We start from the raw sequence: 21,597 nt of genomic DNA, 5'->3' as shown, positions 1-21,597 counted from the left end.
AAGCACTGCATCAAATTAAAAAAAAAAAAAACCTGTTGACAAGAACACATAGGCTCAAACACCTCAGTTTTAACTTATTCCACACAGGCTTTTACACAACAACTACTCTGATATTCCAGTTATATCTATGGGTCTGACAAATTATAAATTATGTAACTCAGTAAGGAGCACTCTCTGAACATTGTCACTTAAATGCTTTTTTAATCATCAGGCTCCTCCTGACTTCAAAAAAGGATTAATTTCACCTGATCAATGAAAAGGCTTCATTATTTATTTATTTTTTTTTAAGATTTTATTTATTTATTTGACAGAGAGACAGCCAGCCAGATAGGGAACACAAGCAGAGGGTGGGAGAGGAAGAAGCAGGCTTCCAGCGGAGGAGCCTGATGTGGGGCTTGATCCCATAACGCCGGGATCACGCCCTGAGCCGAAGGCAGACGCTTAACGACTGCGCTACCCAGGCGCCCCAAGGCTTCATTATTTTTTTGTACCCCTACAAAACACAGCAATAGTTCTAAAACTGGTCCTTGAAATAGCAAGCAGCAGCAACAGCATCCCCTGGGAACTTATTAGAAACGTAAATTCTTGGGTCCTACCCAAAATCCAACTGAATCAGACACTCTGGGGATAGGACCCAGGATTCTGTTTTGATAAGCCCTCCAGGTGGCTGTGGTGAATGTTAAAGTCTAATAATCACCAATCTAGAGACCAAAAAAATTAATCACATTTTAGAGGATCTTTTGACAAAGGTCTACCAAGAATAAATTCTTAGAATTTGTCTTTGCACCAAAATTTCAGATAATGGGCTTATCAGTCTCCTAACAGAAGACATTATGTAGGAGGTACCTGGAAGTTTAGGGGGGAAAACACTTGCTTTCTTCAATACATAATGGTCTTATTTGAGCTGTTATCCCAAGGCAGGCAACCAGTCTCCCTTCTTACCTAAATATTACTGCAAGGCGATCTAAGAACACAGTGGGATCTGAGGATATGCCATTACTGGGCTCCTGAGACAACAGCTGAAGAGACAGAGAGGTATCAATACCCTGTCGTCACACATGCATACCTACAGCAAACACTGCAACATACACCCTTATACATCAACCTCCCTCTCAATCTCTGCTTCTTTCCTTATAAGACAGTCCCGATAGTTACTCAAATGGTGCAAACTTTTAAATTCATATTGTCAAATTACTTTCCTTCATCTTACTGCATCATGGCCAAGACTGCATATTACTACATTTTACTAAATGATCACTCTGGAGTGGAAAACAGTATTATTTAATTTTTTTCCCATTTACTTTTATAATGACCAAGATATTATATATACTATATATAATACAGATCCAATTAAATTTAACATTATATAATCTGTATCTTTATTTCACTATTACAACACATTTTTCTTTTTTTTATTACAACACTTTAAAATGACTAAGACTTCATAATATATTTTAAGAGATAAAGCAAGCTGCCTCTTATTCTTTCCTAAAATTACTTAAATGCTTCTACCAGAATATCATTAGAGATAAACTTTAGAATCATTATGTCAAATTCTCCTATTATTGTACTATAAATGTAACTTGAGAGGAGCTGACATCTTTACAATATTCTTGAAGGAAACTTGGTAGATTATGGTTTTTGGTTCCTAACTTGAATGGTATTTTCCCCATTATATCTTCTAAATTGTATTACTGATAGCGAAAATTTACTGATTTTAGAATATTTATTCCATGTATGCAGCTCCTTTGATAGACTTATTTTTAATAACTTTTTAGTTCATTCTCTTGGCTTGTCTAGGTAGATAAAAGATCACCTGTAAATTCTCTCTTTTCCTTTCCAACATGTAAACATCATATATATATGTACTAAACCCCTTTTTTAATTGGACTTACCTTTTTCAATGCCATAACCTGAACAGAACATAGTTCACTAAGGCATTCAGTAATCTTATCCAAAGGTAACCTGGCTAGGACAAGTGCTGTCCCTGTAAGACAAAGAAAAATACAAATAAAACAAAAGCTGAACTGAGGTAATTCATTGGTCTCCATCATTTGACTAACAGAAGAGGCTGATTGGCTTCATTCCTTTAAAAAGATCAGCACTGCTTTTTCAGTTATAGTATTTTGTTATTTAGGTTGGTTTCTCTTTATTTAGCTTAGACAACAAAGTGACCTTCACACTAACATTTATAACTGAAGTTAATATTAAATTCTCTCTCCTCAGCAGCCTATGGGTTTAAAGATGTTTAAATACATCTCCCCTTCCAATTCTTCAAATACTTTAAAAAAATTCCTTCACAAAGCCAATGCCAAAGCTATTTTTATATAGCATAGTACAAAGGTTCTCAAACTTCCCAGAGATTCTGATCTAGCAGGTCAAGGAGAGCCTTTATTTTTGGTAAGTGCCGCAGACAATTCTTATCATCAGAGAAGTCTGAGAAACAGACACATAATTTTTTTTTTTGTAAGAATGGACTGAAATTAGAGATCTGATTCTAGTTATACCATAAAAGAATCTATGAGCTAGGTAAGGTATTATCTCTGGGCTTTAGTTTCTTTATCTGTAAAATGAGTGCTTTGAACAGAAGAATAAGTTAAGTTTGCCTTTCTTTCATTTTTTAAATAGTTGCAAAAGCCTCCCCCACCCTTTTATTAAATAAAATCTGAACTTGGAACTCCAATAAAATAGGTTAAAAAAAAAAAGTAGCTAGCTTAAAGTGGGAGTAGGAGGCCCAGACCCTTTTCATTCAGCCTTCCTCTTGTCATAATCCCCACCAAAGCTGAAGCATCTCTCCCAGAGCCAAAGGATTACATGTTAGCCTAGGTCCTTTCCAAAGTAAAAAATTCCATGACTATGATTTTTCTCATCTTCCAAAATTTCATTCAACAGAACAGTAATCAATCCATAAGTCTTCAAATGTGAATTAAAAAACTAAATGATTTTTCCTGGTAGTCTATAAGCCATGGGCGAGTTAGACGTATTTAAAACTGGAGGGGGGGGAATCTAACTTAAATATGCTTTTACCTTTTAATTCATTCCTACAGAGAAGAATGCTACTAAAACTTATTTAAAAAAAAAATTTTTTTTTAAAGATGTATTTATGGGGCACCTGGATGGTTCAGTTGGGTAAGAGGCTGACTCTTGATTTTAGCTCAGGTCATGATCTCAGGGTTGTGGGATGGAGCCCCAATTTGGGCTCTCTGCTCAGCAAGGAGTCTACTTGGGATTCTCTCTCCCTCTCCCTCTCCCCTCCCCCTGCTCACGTGCTCTCTCTCAAAATACATCTTTTTTTTTTTTTTTAAAGATTTTATTTATTTGACATATATAGAGAGAGGTGTGAAACAGAGAGCAGAAGCAGGGAACAGAGGAAAAGGGAGAAGCAGGTTCCCTGCTGAGTAGGGAGCCCAAGGTGGGGCTCAATCCCAGAACCCTAGGACCACAACCTGAGCCAAAGGCAGACGCTTAAACAACTGAGCCACTCAGGCGCCCCATAATTACATCTTAAAAAAAAATTAAAAAATAAAAAGATATCTTTATTGAGAAGATATCACAGATAACTGAGATGCCATATCGTACTACAGGTTAGACCTCACATCAGTATCAAGGTTAAATTTCACTAGAAAATTACAAGTTGGCAGAAATAACCACTAGCAGTAGTAAAGCAGTAAGAATATTTGACTCTGATTCAACGCCTTATTATCTATGCCTGTGAATGGAAACAACAAAGTCCATGCCACAAAAAGAAAATCTGTCTTGGAAAATGCAAATACATTGGCTGGAAAGGAACCTGGTCATTGATATAGGAAAGAACAGCTAGTTCCCACACAAGGTCATCCAATCTAGCCAAGACTAAATGGTTTGCTACTCACAGAGGCTTAAATGATGCCAGACAGGTTATATTACCCAATCTTTTATTTGGTAGATCCTCAATCCCCTCTAACTACCAGCTGTAAGGATTTCATTACCTCACAGGGTACCCCATTCTGTTCTCAGAGTTTACTTAGAAAGTGTTTTCTTTCTTTTTTTTTTAAAGATTTTATTTTATTTATTTGATAGAGATAGAGACAGCCAGCGAGAGAGGGAACACAAGCAGGGGGAGTGGGAGAGGAAGAAGCAGGCTCATCGTGGAGGAGCCTGATGTGGGGCTCGATCCCATAACGCGAGGATCACGCCCTGAGCCGAAGGCAGATGCTTAACGACTGCGCCACCCAGGCGCCCCAGAAAGTGTTTTCTTTCTAAGAGCCAGTACATCTCAATAACTGACTACTACTCATCAAATAAATCTGTCCCCACTTTTATAAGATAATGTTTCCAGTATTTAAAAATAGCCATCATGCTTCAAGTCTCTTCTTTTTTCCTAGCCTTAATATCTCTAGTTCTTCTTCCTCTGAACTTCGTCACCACTCTGGCTGCTTGCCTCAGGATAGGCAATCACTGAGTGTAAAGCTGGTCCACAATGATTAAAGACCACTAAGAGTCCAAGTTTCTACTGACAGGACTGATCCACACATACTACCTTTAAATTTCCACCTACCACTTTGGTATGGTATTTGGTCTCCCTGTTTAGTCTTCCCCCAACTCAAAAAGGAACTATGTTTAGTTCAAATGTGTCAACGCCACCCCAAAATTTAGGTCTGTGCTATACACACTGTAAGCAGTTTGAATTAGTTATATAGCCTTAAAATATTCTAAGAAAAGAATGCATGTATATATAATCAACACCCTCCTGAGTGGAACGGCCAACTTTCTCCATCACTAAGTACACTGCAACTGAAAAACTGGGATCTGAGTATAAGATAATCCCCCAGAAGTGGCTTAGAGATGTTACTGGTTAACATCTGAAGTAAATACCTTTTAGCAAGCCCACAGCAGCTTCTGGAGACAACATGAAGGAATCAAGGGAACGGGCAATCTCCAGGAGTCCATTAAAGTGCTGAGCCATGTGATCTCGGCAGACAGAGCAAATGTTATGAATGGCTTTGGCTGCAGCAGAAGCCAGAGGCTTTTCACACAGGCCCTTCATCAAATAGCCCAACACAGGGTCTAAGGAGAGAAACCACACAGTAGAGATTACATATTTGAAACTCAAGGAAAACGTCTAGTTTCTTAGAACACAGGTTTATATCCCTGCTCCCCCTTTTAAGCAAAGGAACCATTAAAAAAAATGAAATGTGTTCAAACCCCAATATATAAAACATAAAAAAGGAGCTGATCTCACGGACATAGTGTCAGGGAGCCCTGGGTCCTATCTATTCACCTTCTATTTCTTTCCTCATGGCTAGGCCTTCACACAGTACAGTTTGAAAACCACTGGTGGATAAAACCATCCAAGGATTAAGAACAAGGTAATATAAGAAAGAACATAAAGCTCAGAGAGCTACCATTATTTATACTCAGAGATGAGTCACTATGTAAAAACAGCCTACGTTAATCAGGACAATGGCAGTTATCTAAAAGTGGACACTTTTATACTTGCTTCTTTATAGTTAGAAAAGGCCTTAAAAACATGCAGATTTTTTAGTACTTCTAGCAAAAGTATGTTTTACTTTGCAGCAAATATAAGTGTTCCAAAGAAACTGACCATAAAGGTGAATTTCTATAAAGCAATTCTACTTATCTTTTTCCTTACTTTATAAAAACCAGAATGATTTTCTACGGAAAAATCACATATGATTAAAGAGCACCTTATAAGTACGTCAAAGTAACCTCATACCAAACCATAAAAGAAGAAATCAAAAGGATAATGTCATAAAGCACATTAAAACGTTATCTCCATTTCCAGTCTAATGACCGATATGATGCACCAACCAGCATGAATCCCTGGCCCCCTCCACAAAAGGAGCCTAAAACTTGTAAGCCTAGGAATCAGAAGAGCTAAGTATAAAGTACAGGGAACTACAACGCTGTAGGCTTCTGTGGTTCTCGAATGGAGTATTTATTAACTATTCTAAAGTAAGTACAAACATGTAGCAATTTGTCTTATTGCTGAAGCACACATTTAAATGAGAAACTGCACAGTGGTACTGAATGATAACGCTTCACAAACAAACCAACCAACCTACTTTAGTTTCTTGTGGAAAAATCATTCAGAAAAGAAAGCCAAATGTTGAGACAGATAACAGAAGTGAAGAATCTAAGAATTAGAAAATAAGTATTTTGAAAACAATTGTAAGTGGTATGTTAAACTTGAAAGTGTCTCAGCTGTAATGTGAACATGTCTATCATATGCTTTACATACAGAAATAAGAAAAAAAAAACTTTTTTAAGCAAGAGTTTCAAACAATCAAAAAGATCGTATGTAAAATAAAATCAAGCTGAAAGGTAGTAATGAATGTATAATCCAGTTATTTCACTATTGGGTATTTACTCAATACAAAAACACTAATTCAAAAAGATACACGCACCCCTACGTTTAATGCAACATTATTTACAATAGTCAAATTATGGAAGCAACCCCAATGTCCATGGAAAGATGCATGGATAAAGAAGGGGTGTGTGTACACACACACACACACACACACACACACACACACACACATGCACACACACAGAAAAATATTACTCAGCCATAAAAAAGAACGAAATTTTGCCATCTCCAACAACATGGATGGATCTAGAAAGTATAATGCTAAGTGAAATAAGTGAAAGAGAAATACCATATGATTTCACTCATATATTGGAATTTAAGAAACAAAACAAAGGGAAAAAGAGACAACCAAAAAAACAGATTCTTAACTATAAAAAGCAAACTGATGGTTACCAGAGGTGCGGTGGGTGAGGAGGATGGGTGAACTAGGTGAAGGGGATTAAGAGTACACTGATCTTGATGGGCACCGAGTAATGCACAGAACTACCGAATCACTATATTGTACACCTGAGACTAATATGACACTGTATGTTAACTATACTGGAATTAAAAAAAAAAAGATGGTAATATAAGCACAGGAAATACATCAAAATTAATATATAATTAACGATTATATATTCACAAGTTTGGGGGTGTTCTTAAAATTCTCAGAATATATCACTCCTGAGTATCAGGAGGGCTTAATATAGAATTATTTGTCTCTTTGGATTTGTTTATCTGCAAATGAGAGGGGTAAAAGAAATGACTGCTAACTTTACTTTTCATTCTAAAGTTACTTTCTATAATCTTTATTTTTTCAAGCCAATAAGGGCATCCAGAGGTTATATAATTCAATATTCTTCATTTTAATTTGTACTAATTTTGTTTCAAATGATAACTCTTGGTTTTTAAAAAGAGCATGTATTTAACACTGAAAAAACCCTTTCCTCTGCTTTAGACTACTAATAGCATCTAAGTTAGAACTACAGGGAGTCTGACCAGCTCAAGCATGTGCCAAAGACTAACAGAAATGTTCATGCCAAAGCAGACTACTAGAAGCAAACTGTTTCCCTATCTAGAGACCTAACCTTTCAAAGATCCCTTCTCCAAAGGCTGATAAGTTTATAATGTGTAAACTAAGCAATAAGTCATAATCCAGTATTTATTCTCAGAGTCTAGAAACATTCTACCTACCAATAAAAATAGAGAACAAGAGCAAAGTAAGAGAGGAAGAACAAAATCAGAAAAATCACTCTCAGGAGCTGCAGAGGAGTGAGTTCACACATACCAAGAAACTGAGGATTTCGATCAACCACTTCACTCATCTCTCCAACCAATTCAATGCTGGTGTATCGCACAGCTGTATGTACAGTCTCTGGAAGACGGACAACTCCTTCGAGGACCTCCACAAGTGTTGGATTATTCTCCCTGAGTACAAAAGGCAAGTACTCCCCGTTACTGATTTCAGAGGTTAGATTCTGGCCCAATAACAGGCTGCAAAAAGACAAATCATTGCTAAAGGGCTTCTTTCTAAACACATAACCATTTGGATGAAAGTGCTTAACATTTGGTATGAAAGTTTTTTAAATCCTCAAAAAAGGCAAAAAGACAGAAATAAAAGATATTGTGAACAGGAGAAGCATAATGCTCCTTAATCTTCTAAATGCCAATAAAGTATCTAAAGACACATCCGGCTATCAAATAAGGTTCTTCAAATTGGAGAGGCAGGCATTTACTGTGGATGAATGTCTTCTTTTTAAAGAATCCGTTTTAGTTATTCTTGTATCTGCAGTACCTAGAACAGTGCCTGGCACATAGTGGGCACTCAATAAATATTGCTGAATGGCTAAATGAATGAATGAATAATTCTCACAGACCACTTGCTATTAGTTCTTCTCCAAAAGACTTCTTATGGCTGGATACTGGAAATTTTAAGAACAGGTAAGCATGGGTGGGCCAGCTCACTAACTAAAGGAACAAGAATACAAGCTGAAGGAACAGGTAAAGGTGCCCTGACTTGGAACATGAGGGAAAATTAAAGTTAACCAAATACTCTCCATGGCTCCAAGAATTTATTTTTTCCCTTTCCTTGTCTTTTTTCCACTCCCCAAGAATACTGGCCGAAATTCTTTATGCCCCCATAGTGGTACGATATAATCCAGAAATGAAAGATGTTTAAAATCCAAATAGTGTCCTGGATTAGAGCAAAAGCAATCCATGCTGATAAACTAAGTCTATACACTACATTAAAAAATTGTAATCATGCAGTTGGCCTGAAACGTGGATAAACAAAAAACAATACAAAATCTCCTCTCATTTGTACCTTATGTTTCCTGGGAGCACTAAACTAATTTTTGAGACTCTCTACCCCTCCTTTTTCACCCCGACACATATCAGTTAGAATACAAGTGATTTTGATAATCTTCAGACTATCACTGAAGGTTCCAAAAGATACCAAAACAAATTTAAGAGCAAACAGTATGGTATGTAATTCAGGACCAGTACATCTTAATAGAGAAAACAAACCTACTCTATTCTCCTTGAATATTTACTGGATTAGAAACAATGTAAGATTTCATTGACTAAACCCTCAAAGGCAGCTAAGTAAGCAGCACTATACTTTTCATAAATACATGCCTTAACCACCTCTCCAACCAAGGCTTGAGATACAGCTCAGCTGCAGGTACCTCATCACAATACAAGAAAACTTGATAGATATTAGCATCAATTTATAAACTCAGAGCACAAAATAAATTCTTTTTTTAGGAAGTCATGCTAAAATCATAAGCAGAATTTCTATGCTACTCAATTAGAAATCAAATTCGAATAACTTAAAAATTTCCCATGGCAGTAATAAAAATAGTAATTGCCCTTTAGACTTTGCTACTCTTTTAAGGTGAAATGGTGCCTGTCTTGCCTTTCGAAAACTCACAAATGATTCTCTAAGGCAGACAAAAAAGAGAATATAATGAAATTATTTGTAAGGATAACTTACCCAAGGTCCGAAAGCAGCTGAGAGCTAATTAGTGCCTATTCAACTGCTTTTAAGCAAGTACCAACAATTTAACAGCCTAACAAATTTTTTATTATATCAACTTTCGCAAGGGAGCCTCAGTTAGAAAAATAAATCAGCATTATCTTCCTAGCATCAAGAACAAAATAATTTTAACTCTAGGATATGTAGTTAAAATATGAATATTAGCAATGCATGCTACTCTGGAAAGACTCCAGAAGTCAGAGACTAGGCAGCATTACAGAAGTTCTAAGAGTTTCCAAACATATACCATATGAGAAAAATGGTGTAATTTTCCTTCCTTTGATATTCAGAGTTCCCAGCAAAAGACTTATTAGACACTCACGGATCAACACTCTTTGCTATAGCAGCCATGATAAAGAGAACCGCTTCTGTCACCTCCCAGGGTGGGTTGCCTTCTTTCAGAGTAGAATATAACTAGAGAAGAAGAGGTGGATTATGGATCCATTAAAAGGAAAACAGAATAGAATTCCAAAACAAAGAAAACAAAAAATCCTGTTAGTTAAAATAAATCCAGCCCCTTGTTTCTAAATCTAATTATCTCTCAGAGCCAGGGGAGAATATTATTTCATTTTTCACATCTTCACTAACTACAAGTAACTGCTATCTTAATATCTGAAATAAACCCAGATAGATTCCCCAAGAGTGTATCAAGATTATCATCTGCCCCAACAAAGTGAGTATTATGGAAAAGCAAAACATATTACATGAGTGTCTTTTCCTGATCCCTATAATAACTGGTAAATACATAAATACACTTAAAATTGAGATACAACGTAAATTGCTTATATATGTATTGATTTTACATTTCTACTGTTTTAAAGACTTATCCGCATCAACACTAGTGGTATAGATTAAATTCTTAAAAAGTAGCTATTTAGAATACCATATCCAAGCACGGGGAGGAAAAAAGGAGACCAAGCAGAATACTCAGAGATGTTCTAGTCCAGAAATTTCCCAGGGTATATCCATCTGACTGGGTGTTAGTCTAAATAAGATTTCTGTAGTCAAATAACAAACACTGCTAAGATAAAATTAAATAATTCTCTTGTTGTAGGACTTCACCGAGCCTTTAATGTACTGTTCTAGTCATTTCCCAATTTTAACTGAGGATTTTCCCCCCCAAAGAACATCTCATAGGACCGGTGTTTCACAGACTACATCTTGGACAACACTGATAATCTAAATACATTTGTAAACTGAGTTCTGAAGAACAAGTAACTTGCTCAAAGCCACATAGCAAATGACAGAAGAGCTGAAATGTGAACACAGGTCATCTGCCTGTGATCTGGTGATCTCACTGAATCTGCTTTCTAAGAATCTCCAACCCTTTGTAATTAGATCAATAAACACACTTTGCTTAATATAAAGAATAATAGCTATAATTTTATTAACACTTTCTAAATCAGATTATGCCCCCAAATATACAAAATGGCTGGTTTACCAAAAAAATAAAATAAAGGTTAGTTCAGTATTGCTGACGAAGTATCAAAACTAGTATTTCAGAGCTTAGAGCATGATCCAGCAATATGAAAACTGCCTGAAATTATGCTAATGTTAAGTGACGTGGAATGGTGATGATTGCAACCTTATGAGGTAAAACGTTACTCACTGTCAGGAAAATCACAGGACTATGAATCTTCTACTCTAGTATAGTCATCTCTGGGATGAAACTGCACAGGAATCTAACCATAAGCGTGGACAAAGGAAATACCAAATAACTAAAAGAGTTGCCAGGAGTTGGTACATAATTAATAAAGCAGAAAAACTTGCCTATTTTTCCTGGCTAGATCCAAGTTCCCTATAAATACCTCGGGGCCTTAAGGTTTATCTATGATTTTCCATTCCGACTGGACAAGTAGAACAGCTTTTGACAGCAAGAATAGTAAGAGTAAACCATAACTGAACCATCCACAGACAGCAACTGGCTTGTCAGGATACTAAACAAAGCTACTATATGCCAGGCAGTGTGCTAGGCACCTGCGTATCTCTGTCCCATTTAGCCATTACAATTTAAGAAAAAGGTGGAACATTTATAGAAGACACAGAAGTGAACACAACTAAAGTGATCAGTAAAACCGGTAAGAATCGCCAAACGGACTTACCTGAGCAAAACACTCCATAGACCCAATCAGGAAAATCAAGTCTTTCACCAGGTCTGATACCCTCATCCGAAACTCTCCAAAGTCATCAGTCTCCTCAGGAACCCCCTCCTGAAATTTCAAGTCAGATAACAAATTTCTTTTAAACTTATCACTAAGGCTTTCACTGACCTCTATAATATCAAGAATAAAGAGAAAGTCATTAAACAGTTCAGTCCCAATGAACACGAGGTAAGTTGCCTAAATCAAAGGGTATTTTACTGTACAGGGTCTCCTGAACTATTAGGTATGTCAAGTCGATACAACCTATCCTCTACCTTTACTATGAGAAACTGTTCTTCCTTCCCCACTCCCCCCAACCCCCCGATTTCCAAGCCACACCTTGCTCTCTTGTTGAAAAAATCTGAGTGGTCAGGGTGGGAAGTGACCTGGAAGAGGTGGTAATTTAAGAGTTTTAAGTTTACCTTATTTTTAGTACTGAATAAGCCCCTGAAGCTTCATGGTTCAGGATTTACCAGAATCCGTCATTACCACAACAACTAGATGCAGAATAGAGTTTTAGACTTTAAAAAGAATTTTAAATAGGCAGACAGATATATAATAAAACATAAAACAAGTATAGTAAAATATTAATGGAAGAATTTAGGTAGTAGGTATATAGATATTCACTATAAAATTCTCATCTTTGCCAAATATTTGAAAATTTTCATTAAAAAAATATAGAAATCAGGGGTGCCTGGGTGGCTTAGTCATTAAGCGTCTGCCTTCGGCTCAGGTCATGATCCCAGGGTCCTGGGATCCAGCCCAGCATCGGGCTCCCTGCTCAGCTGGAAGCCTGCTTCTCCCTCTCCCACTCCCCCTGCTGGTATTCCCTCTCTTGCTGTGTCTCTCTCTCTCTGTCCAATAAATAAATAACATCTTAAAAAAAAAAAAAGAGAGAGATCATTTATAGTTCGTACTTCCAACTGGGAGATGGTTAAGGGCATATATGAGAAGCTTTATCCATGACTATCTGGAAAAAAAAGCCCTAAATACTGTTGAGAACTGCTGATCTAGTCCAACATCCTTGCTTTAAGATGAAGAAATTAAAGTCAGAGAATGAGGAGGAAATGATGGATCTCTTGAGATAAGGAATTATAAAGCACTCCACAAATTATAAAAGGACTATATAACCACAAGTATAAGGAATTGCTGCAAGGGAAACGATGCCAGGGAACTAGCAAAAGAAAGAACGGGATCAAGCAAGTAGAGCCAATTGAAACCAGAGGCCCTGCTTTTATTTACACATCAGGCTTCCATGTAAAAAGTAGCTGAAGACAGAGTTTCTTAAACAAAAAAAATAAAGGTTGAAAACCACTAGACTAGATCATCACTAAGATTCTTAAAAGATGCAAAATACCATGACTCAAACAACAATGTTAACATTAAAATGAAGAGGACAAAGACAGTTATAGTTTTCATGTCAGATCTAATTGTGAGCAATGAGAAAAAACTCTCTTCGAGTCCTGGGTTGAAGGACAGGAATTAAACCAACTAACTAACCAACCAAATGGATGAAATAAATGCTGTAAGATTTAAGAGACAAAGCAAAGAATGGAGGTTAAAGAGTTTTCCAATTGACTATTTTACAGTATTTCTAGTATATATTCTTCTAAGCATATTTCTTCTATATTTCTTCTATATTTTCTTATAAGTTACAAAATCAGTATAAATAGAAAGAAATATATGTACTGTGTGTGTATGGGGAGGGAAATCATATGTAATTCACCACAACCTCACGCAAATACTTCACTTTTGTGTTAGTTTTAATCCAACTACATGTATATATTATTAAAAATATAGCATATAAAATTTTACATTGATTTTTTTCATTTAGCAAACCAATTACTGCTATTTCAATAGTCATTATTTAGCAAATGGTCCATCAAGCTGCAACATCATAATTTATATAACTCTTCTTATATTGTTGTACATGAGTTTACCATTTTTTTACTTTACAGATTTATATATAAAATAGCCATTTTTTTTCCTTCAGCAGAATTATTTATTTTATTTTTTTATTTTTTAAAGATTTTATTTATTTATTTAACACAGATAGAGACAGCCAGCGAGAGAGGGAACACAAGCAGGGGGAGTGCGAGAGGAAGAAGCAGGCTCATAGCTGAGGAGCCTGATGCGGGGCTCGATCCCATAACGCTGGGATCACACCCTGAGCCGAAGGCAGACGCCCAACCGTTGTGCCACCCAGGCGCCCCTCCTTCAGCAGAATTATTTAAAGTAAATTTCCAGGAGAAGAACTACTGGCTCAGCAAAACTTATTTCTTTCTATATAAGCCTTATATTCACTCTTCATTATACTGGTATTGATTTCTTTAGTCTACGCTACAGAGTGACAGAAAACCTGCAGATTCCATTAGCTTTATTTTCTTATCTTTTTAGTTCATTTTCAAATTAGCACTGAAAAGAGTAGGAAATTAAGATCTGAAGAACTGGAGAAGGGAACTCACATGGTCTGGTTCTAGCTGGCAGTGTCGAGCCAAGGCATGAAGCAGCCTCTGAATGTACGCTTTGAAGATTCCATGAATAACTTCATCATTAGTTTTGTACAAATGCTCCCCGAGTCGGTACCAAAAGTTAAAGGAAATTTCTACTACCTGTCAAATTAAAAGAGAGAAAAAGAAAAGGTTTACTTGAATCAGGAAAGGAATGGAATATGAAGACAGTTTTATTACTAGAACCACATAGGAAAGAAGATATAATCTAATATAATACGAGCAGAACTAGTTAAGGAGCCACCTGTTCTCTAGCAGATTTATTATCCTCCCAAACTATCTTCCCATGATAGGTCCCAAACTCCATTTACAATAATTGCGTATACAGTCCCTCTATAGCTGATAACTTCCCAACAGCATAATGGATTCTGAATTTAGAGAAATAGATACAGAAATGGAAGTCTCTTTTAAATATTTTTTCTCAAATCTAAAATCATCTCATGTTTGAGATTAAAACACCTCTTCACAGGGGCGCCTGGGTGGCTCAGCTAGTTAAGCATCTGCCTTTGGCTCAGGTCATGATCCCAGGGTCCTGAGACAGAGCCCCACACTGGGCTCCCTGCTCAGCAGGGTGTCTGCTTCTCCCTTTGCCCCCCACTCATGCTTGTGCCCGCACTCTAAGATAAACAAAATCTTTAAAAAAGAAAAGGAAAAAACCCACCTCTTGACAGACAAACCATCTTCAAATCCCTGAACATATCAACCTTGTGTCATTTTTACTCACCTATTTTCCTGAGCAGGACTGAAAGGAAAGAAAAAGTCTGGGACTTTATCCACAGCTTATCTTACCTATGTGGCACTATAAACAGACCTATTTAAAACAATATCCAATTTGGGAGTTCTTTCTCACTTCTTATACTATGAAGAGGAGGTAACACTTCTTGAATAAGCAAGATTTTAAAAAACCTAGCCAACTCTTTAAGAGGCAGGGTGTTGTAGGGATTTTGGAATGGAGACGACTTTTAAATCCTTTCAATCCCTTTCTCATTCCCACTCACAATTCGGAGAAAAAATTTTGGATGTTAAGACTTGTACAGTTAAGATTTTATGTGGTTTTGTTTTATATTTAGCTGTAAAACTCTAAGAAGAATAACAGGACCTACAGAGGAGGCTTGGTTAAAAGGTAGTAAGCTTTCTTCCCAACGGGTTCCCTGAGGTGCCTACAGCAGTCAGCCCAGCTAACGTGGCAAGAAAATAGAGAAGGATTCAAAGCAGAAACCCAAATATAATTTAAAAAGAAAAAAGTCTAATACAAAGGAAACCACATCACACTCATCAAAAATAAGACTATAGTTTCCCACAAATAAAAAGCTGGAGAGGTAGCAATAGAATAAAGGTAATATGCAACATACAACTCGGAGAAAAATGGGTTTAGCACAATTGAAACACTACCTCATACTGAGGATGTCCTGCACAAATAAGCAGCAGTTCCAGAGTTCGTAGGTCGCCAAGACCTTGGCCTGGAGTACAAACAATTTTTTCAAGAAAAGTTTCACATAGTTCAGTGAAAATACGGCAGTAATTCAGAACTCTGCAGATGAAAGAGTAATGAGAGCACCAAGTCAGAAATCTGTATATTATACGTACATACTCACATAGTTAATTAAATAAATGAAAGGATCTTCGGCCTAAGGGACATGTAGTGATTATTAGCCATGCTGTAACAAAAGCTCCGTAACAGCCACCTTTCTTTATCATATATTTTTATACATATAAGCAAATGACTCATAAGTCAGTTCAATTCTCAATTACTAAAACATTTGAATAAAATCCTTATCAAACCACACTTGATACTCCAAAGTTCATCCCTAATTCTTAGAGCCTTATCCTTTGTGAGTGGAAAAAATTACTACTTTCCATGCTTCCAACCTCTCCTTCTGCATCCAATTTGCCACTCTAGGTTCAGTTGAGACTAGCAGAGCATCTTTAGGGTGTGGTGTCTATGTTTGCACAGAGTCATGAAAAAATCACGAAGGATGGAACCCAGGGCTACTGCCTTAAATAATCACTCACTTGTCTAAATCTTCACGTGCTACAGCCATATGATAAGCGGTCTCCAAAGTTAGGACTCCTTGAAAAAGTTGCATGGCTAATGGCAAGTTAGTCTCCACATTCTCAATGGCATAGAGAGCTGAGCACACACAATCTGAAGCAGCTTCGTGTAGGTTGGATGAGGTCTTATCCTGTTGCTGGGAGATGACAGGAATAGGGAAGTAAGATGTATAATCATTAAGCTGTAATCCAAGTACTAGCAGAACAATGACAGCCTGTTTCTGAACATGTACTTTCAATGCGTAACGGCCTTAACAGTGATGGCCTTCAACCAGACAATATTCATCAATCTTCCGTCTTATTTCTATTTCCCTATACGCCAAACAAATTAGCCTTTTTGTACCCCAATCACAGTCACATGACTTCTAAAATTCCATGCTTCCCCCCTCCCAATATCAGCCCCTTCAAATGTAATACCATGTGTTCCCTACCGTGTTTTAGTCTGTGGAAATCTTTTCCATCCTTTCTCTGATACTCAAGTACTATTTAAAATGAAAGGGTCCGGGGTGCCTGGGTGGCTCAGTCAGTTAGGTGCCCAACTCTTGGTTTCAGCTCAGGTCATGATCTCATGGGTTGTGGGACTGAGCCCCACGTTGGGCTCCACACTCAGCGCAGAGTCTGCTTGGGATTCTTTCCCGCTCCCTCCCCCTCTGCTCCTCCCCCCACTTGCACACACTCTCCCTAAAATAAATAAATAAGACCTTTTTAAAAAATAAAAAATTAAATAAAATGAAAGGGTCCAACAAGTCTCAAATACCCATACCTACCTAACACATCATCTTAATATTTCAGAATACCAAGGTTCAACAGAGGTTCCTAAAGCTTCTGGGGATGAGAGAAGGTAACTTTAAAAGGAGCAAAAATCAGTTATTTAGTTTCTCACTAGCAATGATGCCTGCCAGTACACAAGAGAGAAAGGCCTTGGAAATCCTGAAGGAAAAGAATATTGAACCGAGAACTCTACACCTTGTTAAACCACCAATCAAGAATAGAAGCAAAATAAAAATATTTCTCAGGAATGCAAAAACTCAAAGTTTACTTCCCACATATCTGAGGAAGGAATCTGAGAATGTTCAAAAAACAATTAATCCAATCCAGAAGCACAGTAAAGAGAAGTTCCAGAACGACAGCTGGGAAGTAGATCTAAAAAACGATTGGTACAAATTAGAGTAGATCAGAGGGTTCAAAGAGTAAGACCTCTAGGGTTTCTATTTAGAAGAGTACAGTTGAGAGGATGGATAAATTTAGTGAAGGCATATTAGTCTTTTATGAATAATAAAAACAAGGACATTTAGAATCTCCAGGGCGGGGAAGGAGCTATACAAGCAGGGTTGGGAGAGCACAAAGACAGATGCAAATTATTTATTAGCTTATTCTTAGGTTGAGAGGTGGATTCAAAAATATTTATTATTATTACTACTGTGTTTTAAAAGTTAACTAAATGTTCAAATTTATTCCTTTCTCTATATATCCAGCATTACATTTGTAAAAGCTTTAAAAAAAAGAACTATGGGAGAAAAGGCTGTATCTGTAATAAAGTTGTGGTCCAAACATAAAGCAAATTAAAATAATGGCATGCTTTTGAACCACTGAATGAATGTAAGAATGAGAATGTATTGTTGACTCTGACTCTAAAACCTCTTCCTTTAAGTGGCAGAGGGGTCCTGACACTGGATCAGTGAAGATAATATAATTCTGGCACACTACTTAGCTTGTTCCTTAGCCCTATCTTAATTCCCAGAAGTAACCACTGTCTTGAGTTTGTATTCTAAACTGCCTTCCCTTCATACGTAATCAACCATTCATAAATTTTTAAAAAGACTTATTTATTTTAGGGAGAGAGAGAGCACATGAGCAGGAGGGGAGAGGGAGGGAGAGAATCTCAAGCAGATACCCCACTGAGCATAGAGCCCAATGCAGGGTTCAATCTCACAACCCTGAGATCACAACCTGAGCTGAAACCAAGAGTGGGCCTCTCAACTGACTGCACCACCCAGGTGCCCCTCATATTCATAAATTTTTAAACAAAAGTGAGTTATTAATTTATTTATACTGACTACTCTTCACACAATTTAGTGAGATGAGAACCAAAATTACCATCACTGAGGTAGGGCATCTACAGACATGGAGACAAAGACAATGACTAGCAAAACAATTATTAGCATCCTAACTGTCCTGAGTCTTAGCTCCTGAAGCAAGAATGCAGCATAAATACACTAATGACAATGAAACACCAAAAATGTCTCCTTGGAGAATGTGCCTTTCTTTAATTCAAAGTGATATCAACCCATTATCATACTACCATCTTCTAAATAACAGTGCGCCAGCATATAACCAGTACACATCAGAGCTTCCATACTAATATGACTTCATGGAAGGAGACCATCCAGGAAAAGGGGACAAAGTCACTCCCATTTCCAAAGACCTGTTCAATATGTGCTTGAGACACTGCTATGTTTCTTGTTTTAGAAAGCAGTCTTATTCTATGCACTCACTTACTCCTATCTACCAAGACAAAAGGATGTATTACTAGGTATTATTATTTTAAAGTTTATGGAAAACATGCACAAGTCTATAAAAAGATATTACTACTTTTTATTCCATTAATCGCAAAAGCCTCAAATCTACTCTGTACATACCCTGATGCTTAAGTGTCACAACTACAAAGATAATATTCTGATCTGTAACTGTCTCAAAGACCCAATGACCATTATGATTTTAAAACAAGAAAAAAAACAACAACAATGGTTTTTTGTTACTTGTTTAATATGTAAGTCATTGATCTACATGGAAAACTGCTTTCCTATTAAACCTAAGTACATTCTATTCTAAGTACTAATACTAATACCTTCATTTGGTACTTGGTATCAAGGAAGAGACATTGCTGCTTTCTCACTATACACCTTCCAATCACTGGAAATGTGAAAACACTGCTATGTTCCAGAAGGTTAGTTACTACCGTGACTACGTGGTAAAAATACTTTCATAAACAAAGCCACTACTTACCAAAACCTCGAAAAGGAGTGCTAGTAACTTATTGTTAGCCATGAAGTTACTGTCCAAAACTCCTAGGTTAAACCAACTTCCTAAACAGCGGAAGACCTTCATAAGCATTTTCTCATCTGTTCCTGCTTTTTCTACACAGGTCATCTGAAAAGAAGGAAAAAAAAGTTAAATAATGCCAAACTTTATATTTAAACCATTATTACAATCACCTCTCAGGTGTAATAATGAAAAGGAAAATAATACTAACAGCTAACAGTTAAAAGTGCTTTGCAGTGCCAGATGGTGCTCTCAATACTCTTAATTCATTAACTCCCACTAAAACTACAGCCAGGTACTATCTCTACTTTCTCAACTGGGAAGCTGAAATACAGAGATCACAGACTTGCCCAAAGAGAGTTCTGTTTCAGAAATAATGGTTTCTTAGATTGCTCTTCTGCATTAACGTAATCTTATAAAGATTATCTTAAAATAATACTCATCTACACAGTTGATTTTATAGAATAAAAACAAGTTAGTCCTACTACTGTATATCCCCGTATGAAAAGCTGATGTTTCAGCTTCCGCACTTGAACACTCCAGCAAATACACCATTCCACAGAAAGTGACACTACTATAAGTATGGTAGGTTGATAAAAGAGAGAAAATGAAAAGTCATACTAAAACTCACCACTGTTTCTCTTTGCAAACTATTTTTGTGATGTATTATTTTTTCCAAAGTAAAGTGTAATGCAACTTTTTCCGGATTAAAAAAAAATGTTTAAAAATAACTTTTACAAGCAATGGGTCAAACAGCATAATTGCCACGGGGTCTGGGAGGCATGTGGTAGGGTACAGAATCCCACAGTGGTCTAAATGTTGACTCTTGTACTTCTAGGTGGCCATGCTCCTTCTATATTTGCTGTATCAGGCAGTTATGATTACAGTCTTCTCAATTAGTTTGAATTATACTGAACTGAACTGAATTGAAATGAAAGAAGAGAAACAAGAATACTTCAAGTAAGTTCATGGCAACCACACACATACTTGAATCTTTGGAAGTTCTAGATGTAAAATCATTACACAATTGTTTGGCCTTTATACTTCCTGAATGACATTTCAATTTACTAAGACATGTTTACCAATGGAAGGACTTGACTGTACGTTCTAACTTCTGACTCAAACTTAAGAACAGAATTTTGGAAAGAGCCTACATCTAAATTTAGCTGCTTTGAAGAGAAAAAATTCTGCTAATTAAATAAAACACACACCATAAAGCTTCAGAGCTATGACAAAGTTAACTCTGGGTTCCTCTCTAAGAACTGTATTATTAAGAACTGTCTCTTAGAGCAAGGCCTCAAAACTGAAACATAAATGCCAGAAGAGTTCACCAGTAAAAATACAGCAGAGGTAAATGAGAACTGATCTTGGATTAACAAAATGAAGAATAAATGAAGGGAGAAAAATATATCAGAGGACAGGCTCAGTTCAACTATAAGGGCAAGAAGAGTAATATTTAAGACTTTTAAAAGTTCAACACAATGATTAGGAATGGCTCCGTTTGAATAGACCACAAAAGTGTAATACTGACAAAATGGGATAGAACAGAATGAATAAGAGAATGTGGGGGAAACAATGAAAAAGGTTTAAGAGGCCTTTGGTACCTGGTATTATAGGCAGCCTATTTTCCCTGGCAATTCTGGACTACTTCATTTTCTGGGTTCTGTAACATGACAAGCTACATGACAGAACTACAGACCTTATTAAGTACCACAGGGACAAATTTTTCAGATTTCATTACAACAAATCAAGCTATTGCCTGTTGTCAACTATGAGGAAGTGTTAAGTCAAGCATATGCCTTGGGAGTCCAAGTGGCTGCTGCACTTGACCACTGTGTCAGTAACGATGCTTATGAGGACCGCAGTGTTGTCTGGATTCTTTTGGATTCACTTGAGCCCTTACAAAAAGAAAATAACAAGCTCAGATCCCTTAACTCAATTCAAGTCATAGTCTGAGAACCAAAGCTTCCACAACCACTCTAAATGAGGCTCTTTGTGTAGTTCCAGGGCTGACATTCATACACATAATTTGTGTGGCTTGCTGAATTATAAACAACAGCCGAATTCACAATCTCACCACATTTCTCATGTGAAAGTTAAGAAATTGTATAACATGGAATTCTGAAACTTGGAAAAGAGACATCTGGTTGGACCTTAATGAAACAGATAATCTTGAACTCCCAAATTACTGAGTCTCCCTTACCAGCAGATGTAGTATGCCTTTCAGTGTCTGAGAATAGCCTTCTTCATTTGAAAGCCCTGTAATAACCTCATCTGAGACAGGTGCTTTCATAGGGGATCCCCATTCTCTTCAAGACCTACCACAACCATTGCCTGTGCTACCCATAAGTATGGTCAAATCTTAGCATGTTCCGGCGGGCGGTGGGGTGGTGGGGGGACAGGTATATACTTATATAGAGGAAATAACTTATTGAGAAAACTGTATTACTTTACTAACATGTATCT

General features: G+C 36.9%; 1 protein-coding gene across 1 annotated transcript in view; it reads right to left on the bottom strand.

Annotated features, from left to right (window-relative positions):
• TNPO3 (transportin 3) overlaps window positions 1–21,597 on the bottom strand; it is an 81,994-nt gene that overhangs the window by 22,831 nt on the left and 37,566 nt on the right. The window contains 10 exon segments of the mRNA XM_045792680.2: window positions 943–1,019; window positions 1,896–1,987; window positions 4,855–5,046; window positions 7,638–7,777; window positions 9,709–9,800; window positions 11,489–11,596; window positions 13,993–14,139; window positions 15,430–15,568; window positions 16,051–16,226; window positions 19,096–19,239. Of these exon segments, the coding sequence (XP_045648636.2) occupies window positions 943–1,019; window positions 1,896–1,987; window positions 4,855–5,046; window positions 7,638–7,777; window positions 9,709–9,800; window positions 11,489–11,596; window positions 13,993–14,139; window positions 15,430–15,568; window positions 16,051–16,226; window positions 19,096–19,239 (1,307 nt within the window).

This window comes from Ursus americanus, chromosome 3 (genome assembly GCF_024610735.1).
Source record: "Ursus americanus isolate L20-20 chromosome 3, mUrsAme1.1.p, whole genome shotgun sequence".
NCBI lineage: Eukaryota > Metazoa > Chordata > Mammalia > Carnivora > Ursidae > Ursus > Ursus americanus.
This window is presented reverse-complemented; position numbering and strand designations above follow the sequence as displayed.